The sequence below is a fragment of the Podarcis filfolensis genome, assembly GCF_964270895.1.
Source record: "Podarcis filfolensis genome assembly, chromosome: 16".
Taxonomy (NCBI): Eukaryota; Metazoa; Chordata; class Lepidosauria; order Squamata; family Lacertidae; genus Podarcis; species Podarcis filfolensis.
Window position 1 is genome coordinate 2965903 of NC_139620.1, and position 16973 is coordinate 2982875.

The 16973-nt window shown below is 44.1% G+C and overlaps 1 protein-coding gene across 4 annotated transcripts in view; it reads right to left on the bottom strand.

Moving 5' to 3' along the window:
- The window catches only part of TUFT1 (tuftelin 1), a 52934-nt gene extending 38291 nt beyond the window's left edge, over positions 1–14643 (bottom strand). For 2 of the 4 annotated variants that reach the window (XM_083591431.1, XM_083591430.1), the window contains exon 1: positions 14459–14643. In XM_083591431.1, the coding sequence (XP_083447557.1) occupies positions 14459–14575 (117 nt within the window). In that variant the 5' untranslated portion in view covers positions 14576–14643. Of the gene's footprint in view, positions 1–2980; positions 3089–14458 lie in introns of those variants that run through there. The other 2 variants (XM_083591432.1, XM_083591433.1) reach the window with 2 other exon arrangements.
- Positions 14644–16973: the final 2330 nt, after the last annotated feature.

A 16973-nucleotide genomic window follows, 5' to 3' on the forward strand; every position in this document is an offset into this window, starting at 1 on the left:
GAGAGATGATCACTGGGCAGCCTTCACAAATGAGAGGTAATGGTGGGAGAGTCCCTAAAACAGGGTGGGTCTGATTTAAATCACTAGTCAGTAAGACTTGATTTAAATCTCTCATTTTTTTTACAGAAAGACTCATTCTTGCTGGTATAATCTCAATAATTACAACCAGATGAAGGTTTCCTTTTGGGAATAATAAATTTCCAGAGCGGTTTTTACAGTGATATCAAAAATCACTGATTTGGTTGTACTATTAGAAATACATAGATAATTATGAAATTATTGTGAGGTTCAATAAGTGAACTGTTTCTATTTGGACAACTTTTCTGCTGTACTTTATTGGAAGGAGAAAAATAATCATTTACTTAATAACAATTTAAACAACTTATTTAACTAAAGCAATAACATTGTAGCATATGTATCCATGTTTGTTAACTTAAAACAAATCCTTATTTCCTGATGAACAGCTTTTGGATTATAATGTAACCTAAACAGAAAACTACCTTTAGAAAGGTTTTTCCTCCAAAAGCATTTTATTTTAAAAATTCTATTTAAACAAAAAAAATCTATATATATTTTTAAACAATCATTGATTTTTATCCGCCCTGCCCTAAAGTAAGTCCTAGAAGGAAAGAGGCCTTTAGTAACTGCAACCTCACAAACCTACGGAAATAGATGTCACCTCCGGGCTACCTCATGCAACAAAAATCACTATGACAAAAGGGAAAACACAACTGCAGTGAACATTGGTAGTCCTCACAAACTCATCAGGTGGCCTGAGGGAAGTCATTCTCTCCTGGCCTCCATTTCCCCCATTGCCATCTGCAAAATGGGCACACAAAAGCTTTCCTTCCTCACCTCCAAGGGTCAATGTTAAGGCCAGATGATATAAGCTGACAAAAACTTTTTGTGGAATCCTTCAACTGAAGCAAGGCAATTATGACCTAAATCTAGCCACTGCCTTTGACATTTTGCACAGATCACCCTGTAAAATAAATACTTCTCAAAACTGTTGAGCCTCTCAAATCTAAGTGTTACAGCTCAGAAGTCACCGCAAGAATATCACTAAAAAATTATATAGCCTCCTCCTTACAAAGGAGCGTATCCTATGTATTTCTTTAAAACATAGTTTGCTTTTCTCCTTTATTTTTTAAATAGGACACCCAAGCAAGAAGCAAACAGCGATCTGATCAGCAGACTCATGCATACATATAGGCAGTGATCCTAGCTACACCTACTCAAAAGTAAACCCCACAGAATTCCATGGAGAGTTACTTCTGAGCAATCAAACTTAGGTTTGAAGCAACAGATTTATCCTTTAAATCTTGAGTCTACTTGACTTTAATACAAGTTCAGACTAATCCCAGATAAAAAATGTGTCTCTAGTAGTCTCTTCCATACCAAATATGAGCTTTTTGGCCCAGAATTGTGGATACCATGCCTTCCCCCCCCCAGCCAAAAAACTGTAACCTCTGCTTTAGGGGTGACTTGCAAAAAAAAAGAGACGGACAGAGACTAAGAAATACTGTATATATGTCTGGAACTTGCTGACATAAGGGCCAACTGCCCATGCTCAGAGGCAACCTTTACAAAGTGCAATGAGCGACAGCTAGTATTTACATTACGAGTAACCACCACACAGGACTATCTTATACCGTACTTATTTAACTGAGTGCCAACTGTACAGTGATACCTCGGGTTAAGTACTTAATTCATTCCGGAGGTCCGTTCTTAACCTGAAACTGTTCTTAACCTGAAGCACCACTTTAGTTAATGGGACCTCCCGCTGCCGCTGCGCCGCCAGAACACGATTTCTGTTCTTATCCTGAAGCAAAGTTCTTAACCTGAAGCACTATTTCTGGGTTAGCGGAGGCTGTAACCTGAAGCGTATGTAACCCGAGGTACCACTGTACTCAACTAACAGTGCGATCCTACACAGGTCTACTCAGAAGTAAGGTTCAAGGAGTTGTACTCTCTGGGACAAGATGACAGTCCAAGTGTTTATAGGATTCAACCTTGATCTGCCAAACACACACCTACACTTCTGGCTGCTTTTAGTATCGTATTATAATCTGATTTTGACTTAGAACAAACTTGTTTATCTTTTTGACAGCCGTTTTTCTTTTTACATCTCGGATGCAGCGTTATTCTCAAATAATGTACAGTACTGCATTTAAACACACACACAAAATCACAATACTTCATTTTCTTTTAAGTATCAACAAGGCACATCACTTTCCAAGGGTGTTAATTCGATGCTACTCAGAGTAGACCTATTGAAGAAACACAACTAATTCAGGTTCAGAAAATTCAGTGGACCTAATCTGAGTAACACTTAGCAACCTAAAGTCCTTTTTTTTTCCTTTAAAAGAATAGCAAATAAAGTTACCAAGGAACGATGCTTTACGAACGGTAAGGAATTTTTTAAAAATGATATTAAAAAGTAAAATAGGTTTCAAATATTAGAGAGAAGTAAAATATATTTAAAAGTTTAATTATTGTCTGTAAAGCCTCGAACAGGTGCAGAGGAACGCTGCTTTACAAACGGTAAGGAATTTTTTAAAATGATATAAAAAAGTAAAAAAAGATATAAAAAGTAAATACTTTTGTTTGTTACTCTTTACGATTGCCACAGTCTTGCAAAGGTTTTAAATATTAGAGAAAAGTAAGTTTTATTTAAAAGTTGATTGGAAAATAAGGTGTTAGTTAAAAGGAATGTTAAGAGATTAGGATTTGCTGGATAATCATTTTGAACTAGAAAACAAGAAGGGGAGGTATGAGGAAGTCAAAGAAACATGTTATTGAAAAACTGATATTGAAATTGATCTGTTTTTAATATTTTTTTTCTTTTTTTATTGTTTGTATAAAAGTGGAAAACTGAATAAATATTTAAAAAAAAAAAAATTAAAAGTTTAATGATTATATATGAAGCCTCGAACAGGGGAGGGTGAAGTGGTGCAGAGGAACCCCCGTATCCGCTTACCGGGTTCTCTCCCTCCGGTTGCAGATCCACCAGCGTGCAAAGGCTCCTTGCTCCGTTCATTGCAGCAAACCTTCCCCTCCCGCTCCGCTCCCGGCGACGCTTCCTCGCGACTGAAGGCGCATCCGGCCACGCCCGCTCCTTATATACTGACCACGCCCACTTCCCCGCCCCTACCGCCTCGGCCACGCCCCTCCGCCTCCTCCCCTCACTCGCCCGCCAGCGCTGGCCACGCCCGCCCCTCCGTTCTGCAGCGTCATCTCCCCTTGCGCTGGCCACGCCTCCGCGCTCTCTCAAAGGCCCGCCCACCTTTGCCGTCACTCTTTTGTCCGTCGCGGCTCGGCGACTCCTTAGGCTCCGCCCCCTCCCCCTCCCTACTCCCTTTCCCCGCACATGCGCACTCGCTTTGTCCCTTTATATTAATGCATTGGCAATGTATACATCTATTAACTAATTGGTCAGTCCCACGCATAAAGTCTGCAAAGGTTTGAGGGCAGGGAATTGCCTCTAGAGTCAGGCTGCCTGCCGTCCTCAGTGATCCAGCCTTCAGTCAATAATAATTCATTTTAATATTTTCAGTAGTTATTAATTATTGGCTATTAACCAATTAATAATTACATACAGTATAAACTCGTTATTATTAAGTTTTGGCTACTTATTGCGATTATTAAGTTTTGGCTACTGATTGCGATTATTAATAAACATAATTAAGAAATCACAATTTTATTTAAAAATTACAATTGTAATTATTATTGATTAGCCTTATTAAATATTAGCAATAGTCATGCTTTAGTTACTGAGAGCATGGGATTGTAAGCTACCTTCCAGGCTCAGGTAGTTTACAGGTAGACTGTTTTGTTCAGGGAGGATTGCTTTAGTTTTCATCACTTCCAGATACAGCAGGAGACACACAATTGTTTTGCAAACAGCACCAGTCAGAGACACACAAAACAACACACTCTGGCAAGGCTTTTAAGGTTTGGGTTGCCTGGGTGCGGAAACGAGGTTTGCTGCACAAAGGGGGGAAATAGCTCAGCTGTCAGAACATGAAACTCAGTCTCAGGGTCTTGGGTTTGAGCCCCTCATTGGGCAAATGATTGGGCAAATAAATACACATATATATATACATATATGCAGCAGTGTTGTATAGTGGTGAGAGGGCTGGACTAAGATCTGGGCGTGTCCAGGGTTCAAATCCCCACACAGCCCCATGACGTTGGTTCAGTCACAACCTCTCAGCCAAACCTACCTCACAGGGTTGTTTTGAGAATACAAGGGAGAGGGGGAGAAGCACATGGACTAGCTCCTTGGAGGAAACGTGGGGTAGAAATGTGATAATGAACAGCCTGTTCACCATCCTGTCTTGGTGCATGGAATGATCATATATGCACTTAGGTCCACTTGTAGATATCTCTGTGTAAATACTTTTTTCACTTGTTTTGCAAATTCCTCCCTCTCCCTCCCCATATCTTTTATACCTTGTTTTTATAGCTAACCCTTTACTCCAGAAAGGGAGTACAGTATTTAAAAAGACAAGGAGGTTCTATGGCAATCTCTTCACAGTGAGGCTGCTGTTCGATTTCTAAAAGTAATAATGATTGGAGAAATTTGATTTTAATTATTTGTCTTGAAGCAGAAGGATAATGAACAAACCTAAATATATAAAGTAGTGAGGCATCTGATCAAGGCCTGTATTTTCTGATCAAGGCCTGTATTTTAAAAATGAGCTTAAAGATGTTTTAATGCCAGGCAGAAGACCAGCTGTCTAAAAGACTGGCATATGTTTATCCTCCTGGACAAAGGCCCCCCTGATTTATTTATAGTAGGAGCCAAAATTCTCAAAGTTGTAAAAAGGGAATTACAGGCTGAGAGCAAAGGTTACTAGGTTACTGACCCTACAGAATACAATCAAGCTGCAAAAGCACTAATTAAGAGTTGGTAAATAGTGTAGTAGGATTCATTGTTTAACAAAATATAATACCATGTGTCTCCCATTAGAGACTTTAGCCACATTTTCATAAGGTTAAAGGGCAAGAGCTAATGGGAAAAGCAGCTGGCCAGGAAAGGGGGGTTGTAAACTGAAGAAGTTTTTACTTTGAAAAGGCCTTTGCTTCTAAAAATCTATATATGTTATGTATGAAATATATTGGCTTAAATGTAATTATGCAAAGGATTTAGAAAGTAAGAAATGTTAGATTCTTATGTTAGATTCTTATTTCATAGAATCATAGAGTTGGAAGAGACCACAAGGGCCATCGAGTCCAACCCCCTGCCAAGCAGGAAACACCATCAGAGCACTCCTGACATATGGTTGTCAAGCCTCTGCTTAAAGACCTCCAAAGAAGGAGATCTTTCATTGATGGTGTGTGAGAATGTGAACCCAAGATCTCTGACCTCTGTTTAAGATAAAAATTTAAAACCATTAGCCATCTGTTTTGGAGGGCAAAAGGGCAAGAAGGGCAAGAGGTGATCTGGTAATTAAGGTGCCTTGTTGAGGCAAATGTAAGATATATGGCTACTTGTTTGCCATTTATAGATAGAAGGAAATACAGCTCTTTGTCTCCCATAAAAGGTAATAGGAAATGGGTGTATCTTTTATGATTGGTTCTAGCAAACAGCCAATAGAAATTTCAACCAGGCTGATTGGACAGAGGCAGCCAAAGGAGGAGCAAGGGGGCTGGGCTGAGGAAATATAAGTGCTGACCATCAGGGCTGGAGTGGGCAGAGCTTTGGTAACCATATACCACTGTGTCTCTCATTTATTTGTCTGACAAATAAATTATTATTTTAATTTCTCTATTGCTGCGTTGAATATTTCATTCCAGCTAAGCGTTAACCACAAGCAGGGTGCTGCAGTAGAAGCACCAAGCACCACATCTCAAGAGCATGTGCAGAGTGCATTTTGCCCATGCTATTAAGCAATCGCCTTCAGGCACATCTCCACCGACCTGACATGGAAGGTGGCCTCCTGGAGCCATCGCTGACCCATAAACCCAGGACTGCAGCTTGGCAAGGACAGCCTGTGCCAGTTTGCTCCCAGGCCCTGAAGCCTGAGCTCAACAGTGGCCAATATCTTTTGTTTTTCTGACAAGGCCCACATGCCCTCAGGATGTAATGTGGCAGGTGCCACAAACCAAATGAGTAGCATTCTCTCTCTCTTGAGTGGCACATCTCATTTTTTTTTTTAAATCATTTTTATTGATTTTCCAATAAAAACCATCCAATTAATATATCCAATCATAATACTCCAATTAAAATAAAAAACTAAAATAAAAAAGACCAAATTATAGTCCAAATTATAATTATTAATTTTCCGGAGCTCCCCACAGTCTGGATCTCTGAAGCATATCTCCACATCTCGGTCCAGCCTGTCCTCATTGATTCCCTATTTTCCACATCTCGGTTTTGACACTTTAGGCACATCTCATGTTTAATGCACCCTCTGTGAGGCATGCTCTTTTCAGCTGTGCAAACCTCCACCCCCTGCCCACCCATCAATGCCCGTCGGTCCCACCAGTGCCTGGCATGGGGAGATGGCAGAAAGTGTGAGTCTGCTGATTCTCTCCGTGGCTTTCCATACCACTGGGAATCAGTTCTGCTTTGAAGGCTTTTGGCCCCCTGGAGCCTTCAAAACGGGGGTCTACAGGAGTCAGTCCTCCCACCCCCATGCTGTTAAGAATGTAAGAAGAGCCCTGGAGCTGGATCAGGCCAATTTCCTGTTCTCACAGTGGCCAAATGCCCCTATCTCAACCCAGAAATTGAGATAGACTGTCTCTGGAGCTGGAGGTTCCATCAGAACATCTGAGAAGCCCTGCTGGATGAAGCCAAAGTCCCACCTAGTCTCACATCCTGTTCTTACAGTGTCCATAAGGGACAGCTACACATTGCTGCATTGGGGGGGTTTGGACTAGATGGACTCAGGGGTCCCTTCCAACTCTATGATTCTAAGCAGAATCTGATCTCCCCATTTTGTTGTTGTTTAATCCTTTAGTCGTGTCCGCCTCTTTGTGACCCCCTGGGCCAGAGCACGCCAGGCTCTCCTGTCTTCCACTGCCTCCCGCAGTTTGGTCAAACTCATGCTGGTAGCTTCGAGAACACTGTCCCACCATCTCGTCCTCTGTCGTCCCCTTCTCCTTGTGCCCTCCATCTTTCCCAACATCAGGGTCATTCCAGGGAGTCTTCTCTTCTCATGAGGTGGCCAAAGTCTTGGAGCTTCAGCTTCACGATCTGTCCTTCCAGTGAGCACTCAGGGCTGATTTCCTTCAGAATGCAGAGGTTTGATCTTCTTGCAGTCCATGGGACTCTCAAGAGTCTCCTCCAGCACCAGAATTCAAAAGCATCCATTCTTCGGCAATCAGCCTTCTTGATGGTCCAGCTCTCACTTCCATACATCACTACAGGGAAAACCATGGCTTTAACTATACGGACCTTTGTTGGCAAAGTGATGTCTCTGCTTTTTAAGATGCTGTCTAGGTTGGTCATTGCTTTTCTCCCAAGAAGCAAGCGTCTCTTAATTTCGTGGCTGCTGTCACCATCTACAGTGATCATGGAGCCCAAGAAAGTAAAATCTCTCACTGCCTCCATTTCTTCCCCTTCTATTTGCCAGGAGGTGATGGGCCCAGTGGCCATGACCTTAGTTTTTTTGATGTTGAGCTTCAGACCATATTTTGCACTCTCCTCTTTCACCCTCATTAAAAGGTTCTTTAATTCCTCCTCACTTTCTGCCATCAAGGTTGTGTCATCTGCATATCTGAGGTTGTTGATTCTCCCTATTTAGGATCCTACAGAACATAGCTACCAAGGCTAGTAGCCCTTGATATCTGCTCCCCTCCTCCCTGTATTCATCCAACGCTCTTTTAAGACCCTCCAAGTCAGTGGTCATCGATCTGAATCTGCTGAGCACGGACATCCAGATATTTGGAGTGCATTGTCATCAATTCGCTGATCACACATAGCTCTTATTTCGCCTTTACATCAGAAAGTGCAGCAGGGAATGTGCTGGTTTGGTGTCTTATTTCAGTAATGGGCTGGACAAGAGCCTCGAGCCCTAATCTCCAGAGCAGGAGAAAACAAGCAGGCTCCATCGTTCCATGTGAGATATTTGAGATATTTGAAGATAGCTCTCATATCTCTTCTCAGTCTCCTCTCTTTCAGGCTAGACATACCCAGCTCCTTCAACCATTCCTCATCAGGCTTGGTTTCCAGACCCTTGATCATCTTGGTCACCCTCCTCTGCACACCTTCCAGCTTGTCAACATCCTTCTTAAATTGTGGCACCCAGAAGTGGACACAGTACTCCAGTTGTGCTCTGACCAAGGCAGAAGAGAGTGGCACTATGACTTCCCTTGATCTGGACTTCTGTTGATGCAGCCTAGAATAGCATTAGCTTATTTTGCTGCTGCATCACAATGTTGACTCAGGTTCAGCTTGTGGGTCCACCAAGTCCCCTTGATCCTTTTCACATGTACAGTGGTACCTTGGGTTACAAACGCTTCAGGTTACAGAATCCGCTAACCCAGAAATAGTACCTCAGGTTAAGAACTTTGCTTCAGGATGAGAACAGAAATCGCGTGGCAGCGGGAGGCCCCATTAGCTAAAATGGTACCTCAGGTTAAGAACAGTTTCAGGTTAAGAACGGACCTCCAGAATGAATTAAGTAGTTAACCTGAGGTACCGCTGTACTGCTGGCAAGCCAGGTGTCCCCCATCCTATATTTGTGCATCTGGTTCTTCCTGCCTAAGTGCAGAACATTACATTTGCCCTTATTGAAATTCATTTTGTTAACTTGCTTGCACCCAGGTCTCCAATCTGTTAAGGTCATTTTGAATTCTGATTCTGTCTTCTGCGGCATTAGCTACCCCTCCCAGTTTGGTGTCATCTGCACATTTGATGAGCACCCCCTCAATTCCTTCATCCAAGTCATTTATAAAGACGTTGAACAACAACGGGCCCAGGCCAGAACCCTGCGGCACCCCAACTTTTCCCCAGGATGACGAGGAACCATTAATCCAGCGGTTCTCAACCTGTAGATCCCCAGATGTTGTTGGACTACAACTCCCATCATCCCTGAGCTCTGGCCTTGCTAGCTAGGGATGATGGGAGTTGTAGTCCAACAACATCTGGGGACCCACAGGTTGAGAACCACTGCATTAATCTTTGGGTTCGGTCAGTCAACCAGCTACAAATCCACCTAACAGTTACCTTGTTCAACCCACAGTTTACCAGCTTCCTTGTGAGAATATCACTTGGACTTTGTCAAAAACCACACTGAAATCAATATATTGTATACTCCCTGTGTTCATATTTAATTCAGTCCTATAACCAAAACCATGAGAACTGGAAACTTAACTGTTATATTTAAGGGATAAGGTCTAGTTCCTAGCAGCAGATTTCAAAACACACATGTACTGGGTCGGGCCGGGAGGCGAGGCCAGAGAAAACCCAGGGCAGGAATAAAGTTCTTTGATGTGAACACATCCGTGTCTTTTTATATTCTCCGTTCCGGTTGTTGATGTAAGGAAAGGCCAGCGCTTGTGTGAGAGACACACCCCTGAGAGTTAAGGATAAATTACAGGGCTCGCTCACCCTGCCAGAATCGTAAGCTTTAAAACGAAAACAAGAGTTGGGTAAGGGCTTTTGTTTGCTTTTGCTCTGGCTGAACCCTTAGGAAAAGCTCCTTGCAGTTTCAGCAGTAATTTTGTTTTTTCCCTCTACAGAATCATCAGGACTAGAAACATCCCCTTTTTTAAAACCCTGCATTTGCTCCTTAAATAAACATCAGGGTTTGAGCAATAAAGCCAGGCCGGCCGCTTCTGTCTATTTGCAAACGGCTGTGTGTCTTTGCATGTTTATCCATCACAGCGGAGCCACAGGAAGCAGGTGCTCTAACACAGAGCTACAGCCTCTCTCTTAAAGTAAGAGGCTAGTCCTCATGGTTCCTGAATACAGGGCTGCTCTAGAAAGCCTTATCTAGGTCTTATACCTTAGTCAGGCCAATGGTCTGCCTAGCTTCATACTGTATTGCCTACGCTGGTTTCCTCTGTTTCGGTCAGGGGTCTTTCTATAACGCACATTTAAAGAGCACACACACAAATCCAAGAAAAAGAATTGTAGTTTGTTAAGGGTGCTGAGAATTGTAGCTCTGTCAAGAGGTAAACTATAGTTCCCAGGATCTTTGGTGTGTGCATTAAATGTGCTTTAAATGTGTGTACGCAGCTTATTCTTCCTCAATCCAATAAATATTACAGAAACCAAAGATCTGGCTTTATACCGGTGTGAAATTCAGCCGTCTATACCTCTCTGAACCCCTCGCTGACACACACAACCTGTTCTGTTGTTGTTGTTTAGTCGTTTAGTGGTGTCCAACTCTTTCTGACCCCCTGCCAGGCCCTCCTGTCTTCCACTGCCTCCCGCAGTTTGGTCAAACTCATGCTGGTCGCTTTGAGAACACTGTCCAACCATCTCTTCCTCTGTCGTCCCCTTCTCCTTGTGCCCTCCATCTTTCCCAACATCAGGGTCTTTTCCAGGGAGTCTTCTCTTCTCATGAGGTGGCCAAAGTCTTGGAGCCTCAGCTTCATGATCTGGCCTTCCAATGAGCACTCAGGGCTGATTTCCTTCAGAAAGGAGAGGTTTGATCTTCTTGCAGTCCATGGGACTCTCAAGAGTCTCCTCCAGCACCAGAATTCAAAAGCGTCCATTCTTCGGCGATCAGCCTTCTTGATGGTCCAGCTCTCACTTCCATACATCACTACTGGGAAAACCATAGCTTTAACTATACGGACCTTTGTTGGCAAGGTGATGTCCTGTCCTAGCACCCCCTTATTTTATCCCAAGCCCCTTGACTCCTCAACTCCGCTTCAAGAGATCTCTTTGCCTCTGTGCCATATTTGATATTCCTCCCTTCCTAAAACTGCTTCTGGCCAAAGAAATACCAATTTCCCGCCTGTCGACTCTCTTCAGTTCCATCCGTTTTTCTGCATTCCGCAACTGCCCTTTGGAGGCAGCTGAACATTCTGTGTCATCAGAGAAGGTTAACCAATAGGGAAAGTGTTTGCAGACAATGGCATTAAAAAAAAAAAAAGCAGTTGCACACACATGACACATAAGGAAGAGCAACTCTGTTCTTGGAACTTGTATCCTGGAAGACATCAGGAAGTCCTCTCCACCCCCAAGGCATTGGTAATGTCACTGCCAATGACATTTTGGAACAATGCAAAGAACAAAACAAATTTAAATACGTCCTGCACAGGTCAGGAATTTTAATTAGGTGAGGCCGAGAAGGAACTTGAGCGGTGCGTACACAAAACACATCCCTTCCACCCCGAGAATCCTGGGAAGTGCAGTTCACCCTTCACTGATCTGCAAGTTCACAGCGCCCGTAAAAAACTACAGTTCCCAACATTATTGGAAGGGTGCTTTAAATATATGGTGCGTGCACAGTCACAGAATAAAAAACGAAACAGGAAGTTTGTTTGGCCAAAAGAAACAGAGGCTGCCATCGTTTGGGGGGCAGAGACACCACATGACAGGCAGAAATTCTGCAGGTGTAGCTTATGTCCTTCACTGCAGCTCTGTGCTAAGGGGGGAAGCCTCACCTGTGAGTTTTCTGCTGGACAGGCAGTTACTGAATATTATCCTGAAAGAGCATTAAAGATAGCAAGCTCCCCTCTCAATATGTATTACATCTGATCAGACAGAGAGATAGAGAAATATTTTTATATTCATGTTATTGTAAGTTGCCTTGTGCTTTTAAAAACTGGAAATGGAGAGAGAATTTATTTTTTTTAAGGAGGACATTTAAGAAGGAGAAAACCTGCATTTGCTGGATCCGTTCCCTTTGGTATCTGTTTTATAGTTTTGCTTTTCATCTTTTAATTTTCATCTGTTATCTGTTGCTATGCTTGTTCTCTCTATCTTATATGCATTATATTCATTTTCGTTAAAAATGAAACAGAAAAGCTATACCAAAAAAATAAATAAATTCCTTTCAGCGGTTCCGCCTGCAAGTCTTCACACCAAATAGTCTGTAGCCTGCAAATTTTTGTCGGATATGCATGACGTATTTCCTATCTAAATTTGACTGCCTCCTCTAGGTGATTTGAATATACTTCTCCATCAACATGCAAATGTATTTTCTTTTCAAAAAACACAAGTGGTTTCTTTTGAATGAATCAGACCCCGAGTTCAAATTACGCCCCTTCTGCTGTGCCAGCTTCTTGAGATCTGGCTGAGTTACCAGAATTCAAGATGAGCCCATCCATATCCCTTTTCCTTGAAAGGGCGTCTCTGCTTATCACATCGTCATGTCAGCAGACGCCTCCTTAAATATCCTGAAAACATATTGAGGTTTTGTCCAAATGCTAATTTGTTTAATTGATTAAATGAGTCAAATTACAGAGGATTAATCACACGAACAGACTTCTTTTTTAATCAAGCTGCTGAAAACATGTCAAGCACACGTCAGTCAATATTCAACACCAAAGCAGATGTGCTGACACACACACACCCAGAACGAGGGTTTATTCGGTGCAAGGCCACCTCATCCAATAGCCTGGGTGCCCCTCAATAACAGATTATCATGCAATCGCTACCACCACATCTTAAGTCCTGAAATAACTCATCTCCATTATTTATCACATTGATATCCCAAGGTTCTTCTCACAACAACCTTGTGAGGTAGGCTAGGCTGAGAGGCCATGACTGGGCCATCAAAGCTCCATGGCCGACTGGGAATTTGAACCCGGGTCTCTCCCTAGTCCGACACTCTAACCACTACACAGCCGCTGCCTCTGAAGGGCCGCAGGTTCCCCCCTCCTGCCTTACCAAGTCAAATTGCTTCAAGAGCAGGCATCCATTTTCTGCCGATCGCATCGTGGCTCGCTGTCTCGAGTCGTGGGGAGCTTTTAAAGCAGTCGGACAAGGCGCAGGTCGTGGTCCAACACTCTGACCAGCACATCTCATGGACTCAAGACTCATTGGCGCATTAAACGGAGCACAGGCTGCTTCCAGCCATGGGCCAGCGCTTGTGTGAAAGGCTGCGTACGCTTGTGGGAAAGAGTGAACACATTTGTCGTTGAACCTTAGAGGTGAGCAGCTACATGGCTGCACAGCTTGCCTGTCTATGGAAATGTGTGCATGGGTTGTGCACTTGTCAAATGCAGCATGTAAACACTCGTTGCTGGAGAAGGACTGCGGCTTAGTGGGTAGAGCTTCTATCTTGGATGCAGAAGGTTCTGGGTTCAATTCCTGGCATCTCCTGGTAGGGCTGGGAAACAGCCCCACATCTTCTTCCTGTCTTTAAATCAGCCCCATATTTCGAACGCTGAGGACTGGAATCTTAATTTCTTTTTAAGGAAAAGCCTGCAGCTTAAATGGGCAGGGCAGCTGCCCTGCATGCAGAAGATTTTCGATTCAATTCCAGGCATCGCCAGGTTCAGCTGGGAATGTTCCCTGCCTGAAACCCCTGGAGAGACCCTGCCAGTCAGTGTAGACAATATTGAGTTAAATGAACCCCTGGTCTAACTTGGTTGGAGCCAGCAGCTCCCAATGTTCCTACAAGAACCTCCTCTGAGAGAAAGATATAAAATGAAGAGACTTATTTTTCTCTCTCACCAAAGCACCCACCACACCAACAGCCAGATAGACCCCTTTTCTGAGGCAGGAACACCTCCAGGGACTCCCAGCAGGTAGACCACTCCTGGCTGGGGAGGCTCTATCTGGCCTCACCCTCACAGACCTAAGAGAAACATTTATCCCACTTCATGGATGATGTCTAGATGGGAGCGGATTTTGCCCAGGGGGTCAGCCGTGAGCTTCCTTGGCCCCAAATCACTTGACAGATCTCCATCTAGTACAATTTTGCTTCCCAGAGTCGCCTGCACACCATATCTTTAAAGCACTGCCCCCCCCCCCACAAAAAGAACCCAGTATACTGTAATTTACAGAACTACAGTTCCCGGCATGTCCAACTACTTTTAACACCCCCTCCAATAACCTGAGAACTATAGTTTACTTCTCCCAGAACCACAATTCCCAGCACCCGTGACAAACAACTTTTATCACACACCCCAAGAATCCTAAAAACTGCAGTTCACCCCTCGCAGCGCTACATTTCCCAGCACCCCTGACAAGCTACATTTAAAGCAGCCACGCACCCCAATAACCTGAGAACTGCCATTTACCTCTTTAGAAAAAGCTACAATTCCCAGCACCTTGACAAACTACATTTAAAACACACCTACCCTTTCAGAATCCTGGAAACTTTAGTTCGCCCCTCACAGAGCTACAATTCCTAGCACCCTCGACAAACGACAATTCCCGTATCTTTTTGTGGGGATCGAATGCGCTTCTAAAACGTCGCCAATCCAGTTCATCCATCCCCTTCTGCCGCTTCTGGGCCAAATTTGACACAAGGTCCGCCAGTTGCCGACCCAGGTCACCAAGCAGACTCTGCGGGAAGCCCCTTCTCCTTCAGAGACTCACCTGGGGGCAGAAGACCCTCCTCTCCTCCTCTGGACCCCAGAGATGAGGGTGCAGCCAGCTTCTCCCTATCCCTCCGGCCGGCATGGAGAGCCTCCTGGGACGGTTCCAGGAGGCCATAGTGCCTTTTCGGCTCGGAGCATCTGTTGACAACAACCTCTCCTTCTTCTTCTTCTTCTTCTTCTTCTTCTCCTCCTCACCTGCCTGAGCTGAGGAGCCGGTCTGACCTCCAGCTCTGCTGAGAGAGGCGTTCCATCTTTCCCTTGGGCTGCTGCTCCTCCTCCTCCTAATTGTCACATTCCCTCGAAATTACATCATGGAGGCCCGATGATGAAGGAAGTCTTCAAACACATCAGGGAGGCTGCATGCACAGCGACAGAATTAAAGCACATTCTCCCGTGGGAATGTCTTGTTGTTGTTTTTTTAAATTATTCATTTTTCTTTTTCATTCATTACATACATCTCAAATTCTTAACATTTACTATATATTCCTCCTTCTCTCCCCTCCAAGATTTCCCCAAACTTCGGCTTCTGGTTTGTTTCTGCTTTCACCCACTTTGCTATCTCTCAACAGAAAAGGTTAATAAGAAGAAGAAGAAGAAGAAGAAGAAGAAGAAGAAGAAGAAGAAGAAGAAGAATTTATTATTTATACCCCGCCCATCTGGCTGGGTTTCCCCAGCCACTCTGGGCGGCTTCCAACAAAACACTAAAATACAATAACCTATTAAACATTAAAAGCTTCCCTAAACAGGGCTTCTTCTAAAAGTTTGGTAGTTATTTTTCTCTTTGACATCTGGTGGGAGGGTGTTCCACAGGGCGGGTGCCACCACCGAGAAGGCCCTCTGCCTGGTTCCCTGTAACTTGGCTTCTCGCAGGGAGGGAACCGCCAGAAGGCCCTCGGAGCTGGACCTCAGTGTCCAGGCTGAACGTTGGGGGTGGAGACACTCCTTCAGGTATACTGGACATAACATCAAACCTAAAAACATAGAAATAAAAGTAAATACACCATCCTATTTCACCATCTTCTAAGCATTTTCTGATGTTGATAATGTGGATGTTTACTTAAATCCTGCCATCAAGTCTATTGACTTTCTTTGTTTCTGCAAACATAATATGAAAGGTTCCCAATCTTTTTCAAAGTCTTTTACTCTTAGTCTATCTGTCATTTTTGCCACTTCTGCATCGTTCATCAACTTCTCTTGCCGTTGTTCTTTAGTTGGTATTTCTCCAGTCTTCCAATTTTGTTCAATCAATGTGTTGTTGTTTTTTAAGGGTGCTGGGAACTGTAGATCTGCCCAGGGGGAAACTACGGTTCCCAGGATTAAGAACATAAGGAAAGCCTGCCGAATCGGGCCAAAGGGGGCCCAACCAGCTCAGCATCTGATTCTCACCATGGCCAACCTGAGGCCTGTGGGGAACCAGCAAGCAGGATTCGAACTCTTTCTCCTCCTGTGGTTTCAGCGACAGGTATTCAGAAGTGTTATGTACTGAAGTTCTCACCCTGGGCCAGCAGGGGGATACTGTAGATAGTTATGCAAATGAAGGATCGAAAGTGACGTTCAGTGATTGGATAGTTTTAGAAAGTTGCTACAGTAACGTTGTAGTGGAGCTCTATATAAGCAGGCTGACTGAGCTCTTCAGTTCAGTTCTGTCCTGGCCTGTGAATAAACAAGAGCTGTTTGAAGAATCGCTGTGTCGTCTGACATGTTCACCCACCACTCAACAAGAAGCACTGCTGCCTCTGGCTGTGGAGGTTCTGGTAACCTCCGTTAATTAATACATCCAATCCTCTTTTAAAGGTAAAGGGACCCCTGACCATTAGGTCCTGTCGTGGCCGACTCTGGGGTTGTGGTGCTCATTTCGCTTTACTGGCCGAGGGAGACAGCATACAGCTTCTGGGTCATGTGGCCAGCAGGACTAAGCCGCTTCTGGCGAACCAGAGCAGCGCACGGAAACGCCGGTTACCTTCCCGCCAGAGTGGTACCTATTTATCTACTTGCACTTGCTTTCGAACTGCTAGGTTGGCAGGAGCAGGGACCGAGCAACGGGAGCTCACCCCATCGCGGGGATTCAAACCGCCAACCTTCTGATCAGCAAGTCCTAGGCTCTGTGGTTTAACCCACAGCGCCACCCACGTCCCTAGATATATAATAAATGTTCATAAATGTACTAAGTACATAGATCAGCACAGGAAGACCAACCTAAAACCATTTTAGATTCCCAAACTGACCAAATGTTTTCTCTGCAAGGATGGAGGGGGTCAGGGAGCCTTCCCACTGTCTCAGGAACTGAGTAATCAGCATTTTAATGGGTGACAGACTATCAGGAAAGGCTATCAGGAAAGGCAGATAACCTGGCAGGCAGGAAAAATGCGTTCAGATTTCTGCTGTAGACCGCCTTTTCTGTGATGTAGGTATGTGGGGGGTGGTCTTGGGTTACACCCCTTCTTTGATGTATGTATGATGTATGGAGGGGTACCTCGGTTTTTTAATGTAATCCGGTCTGGAAAACCATTTGA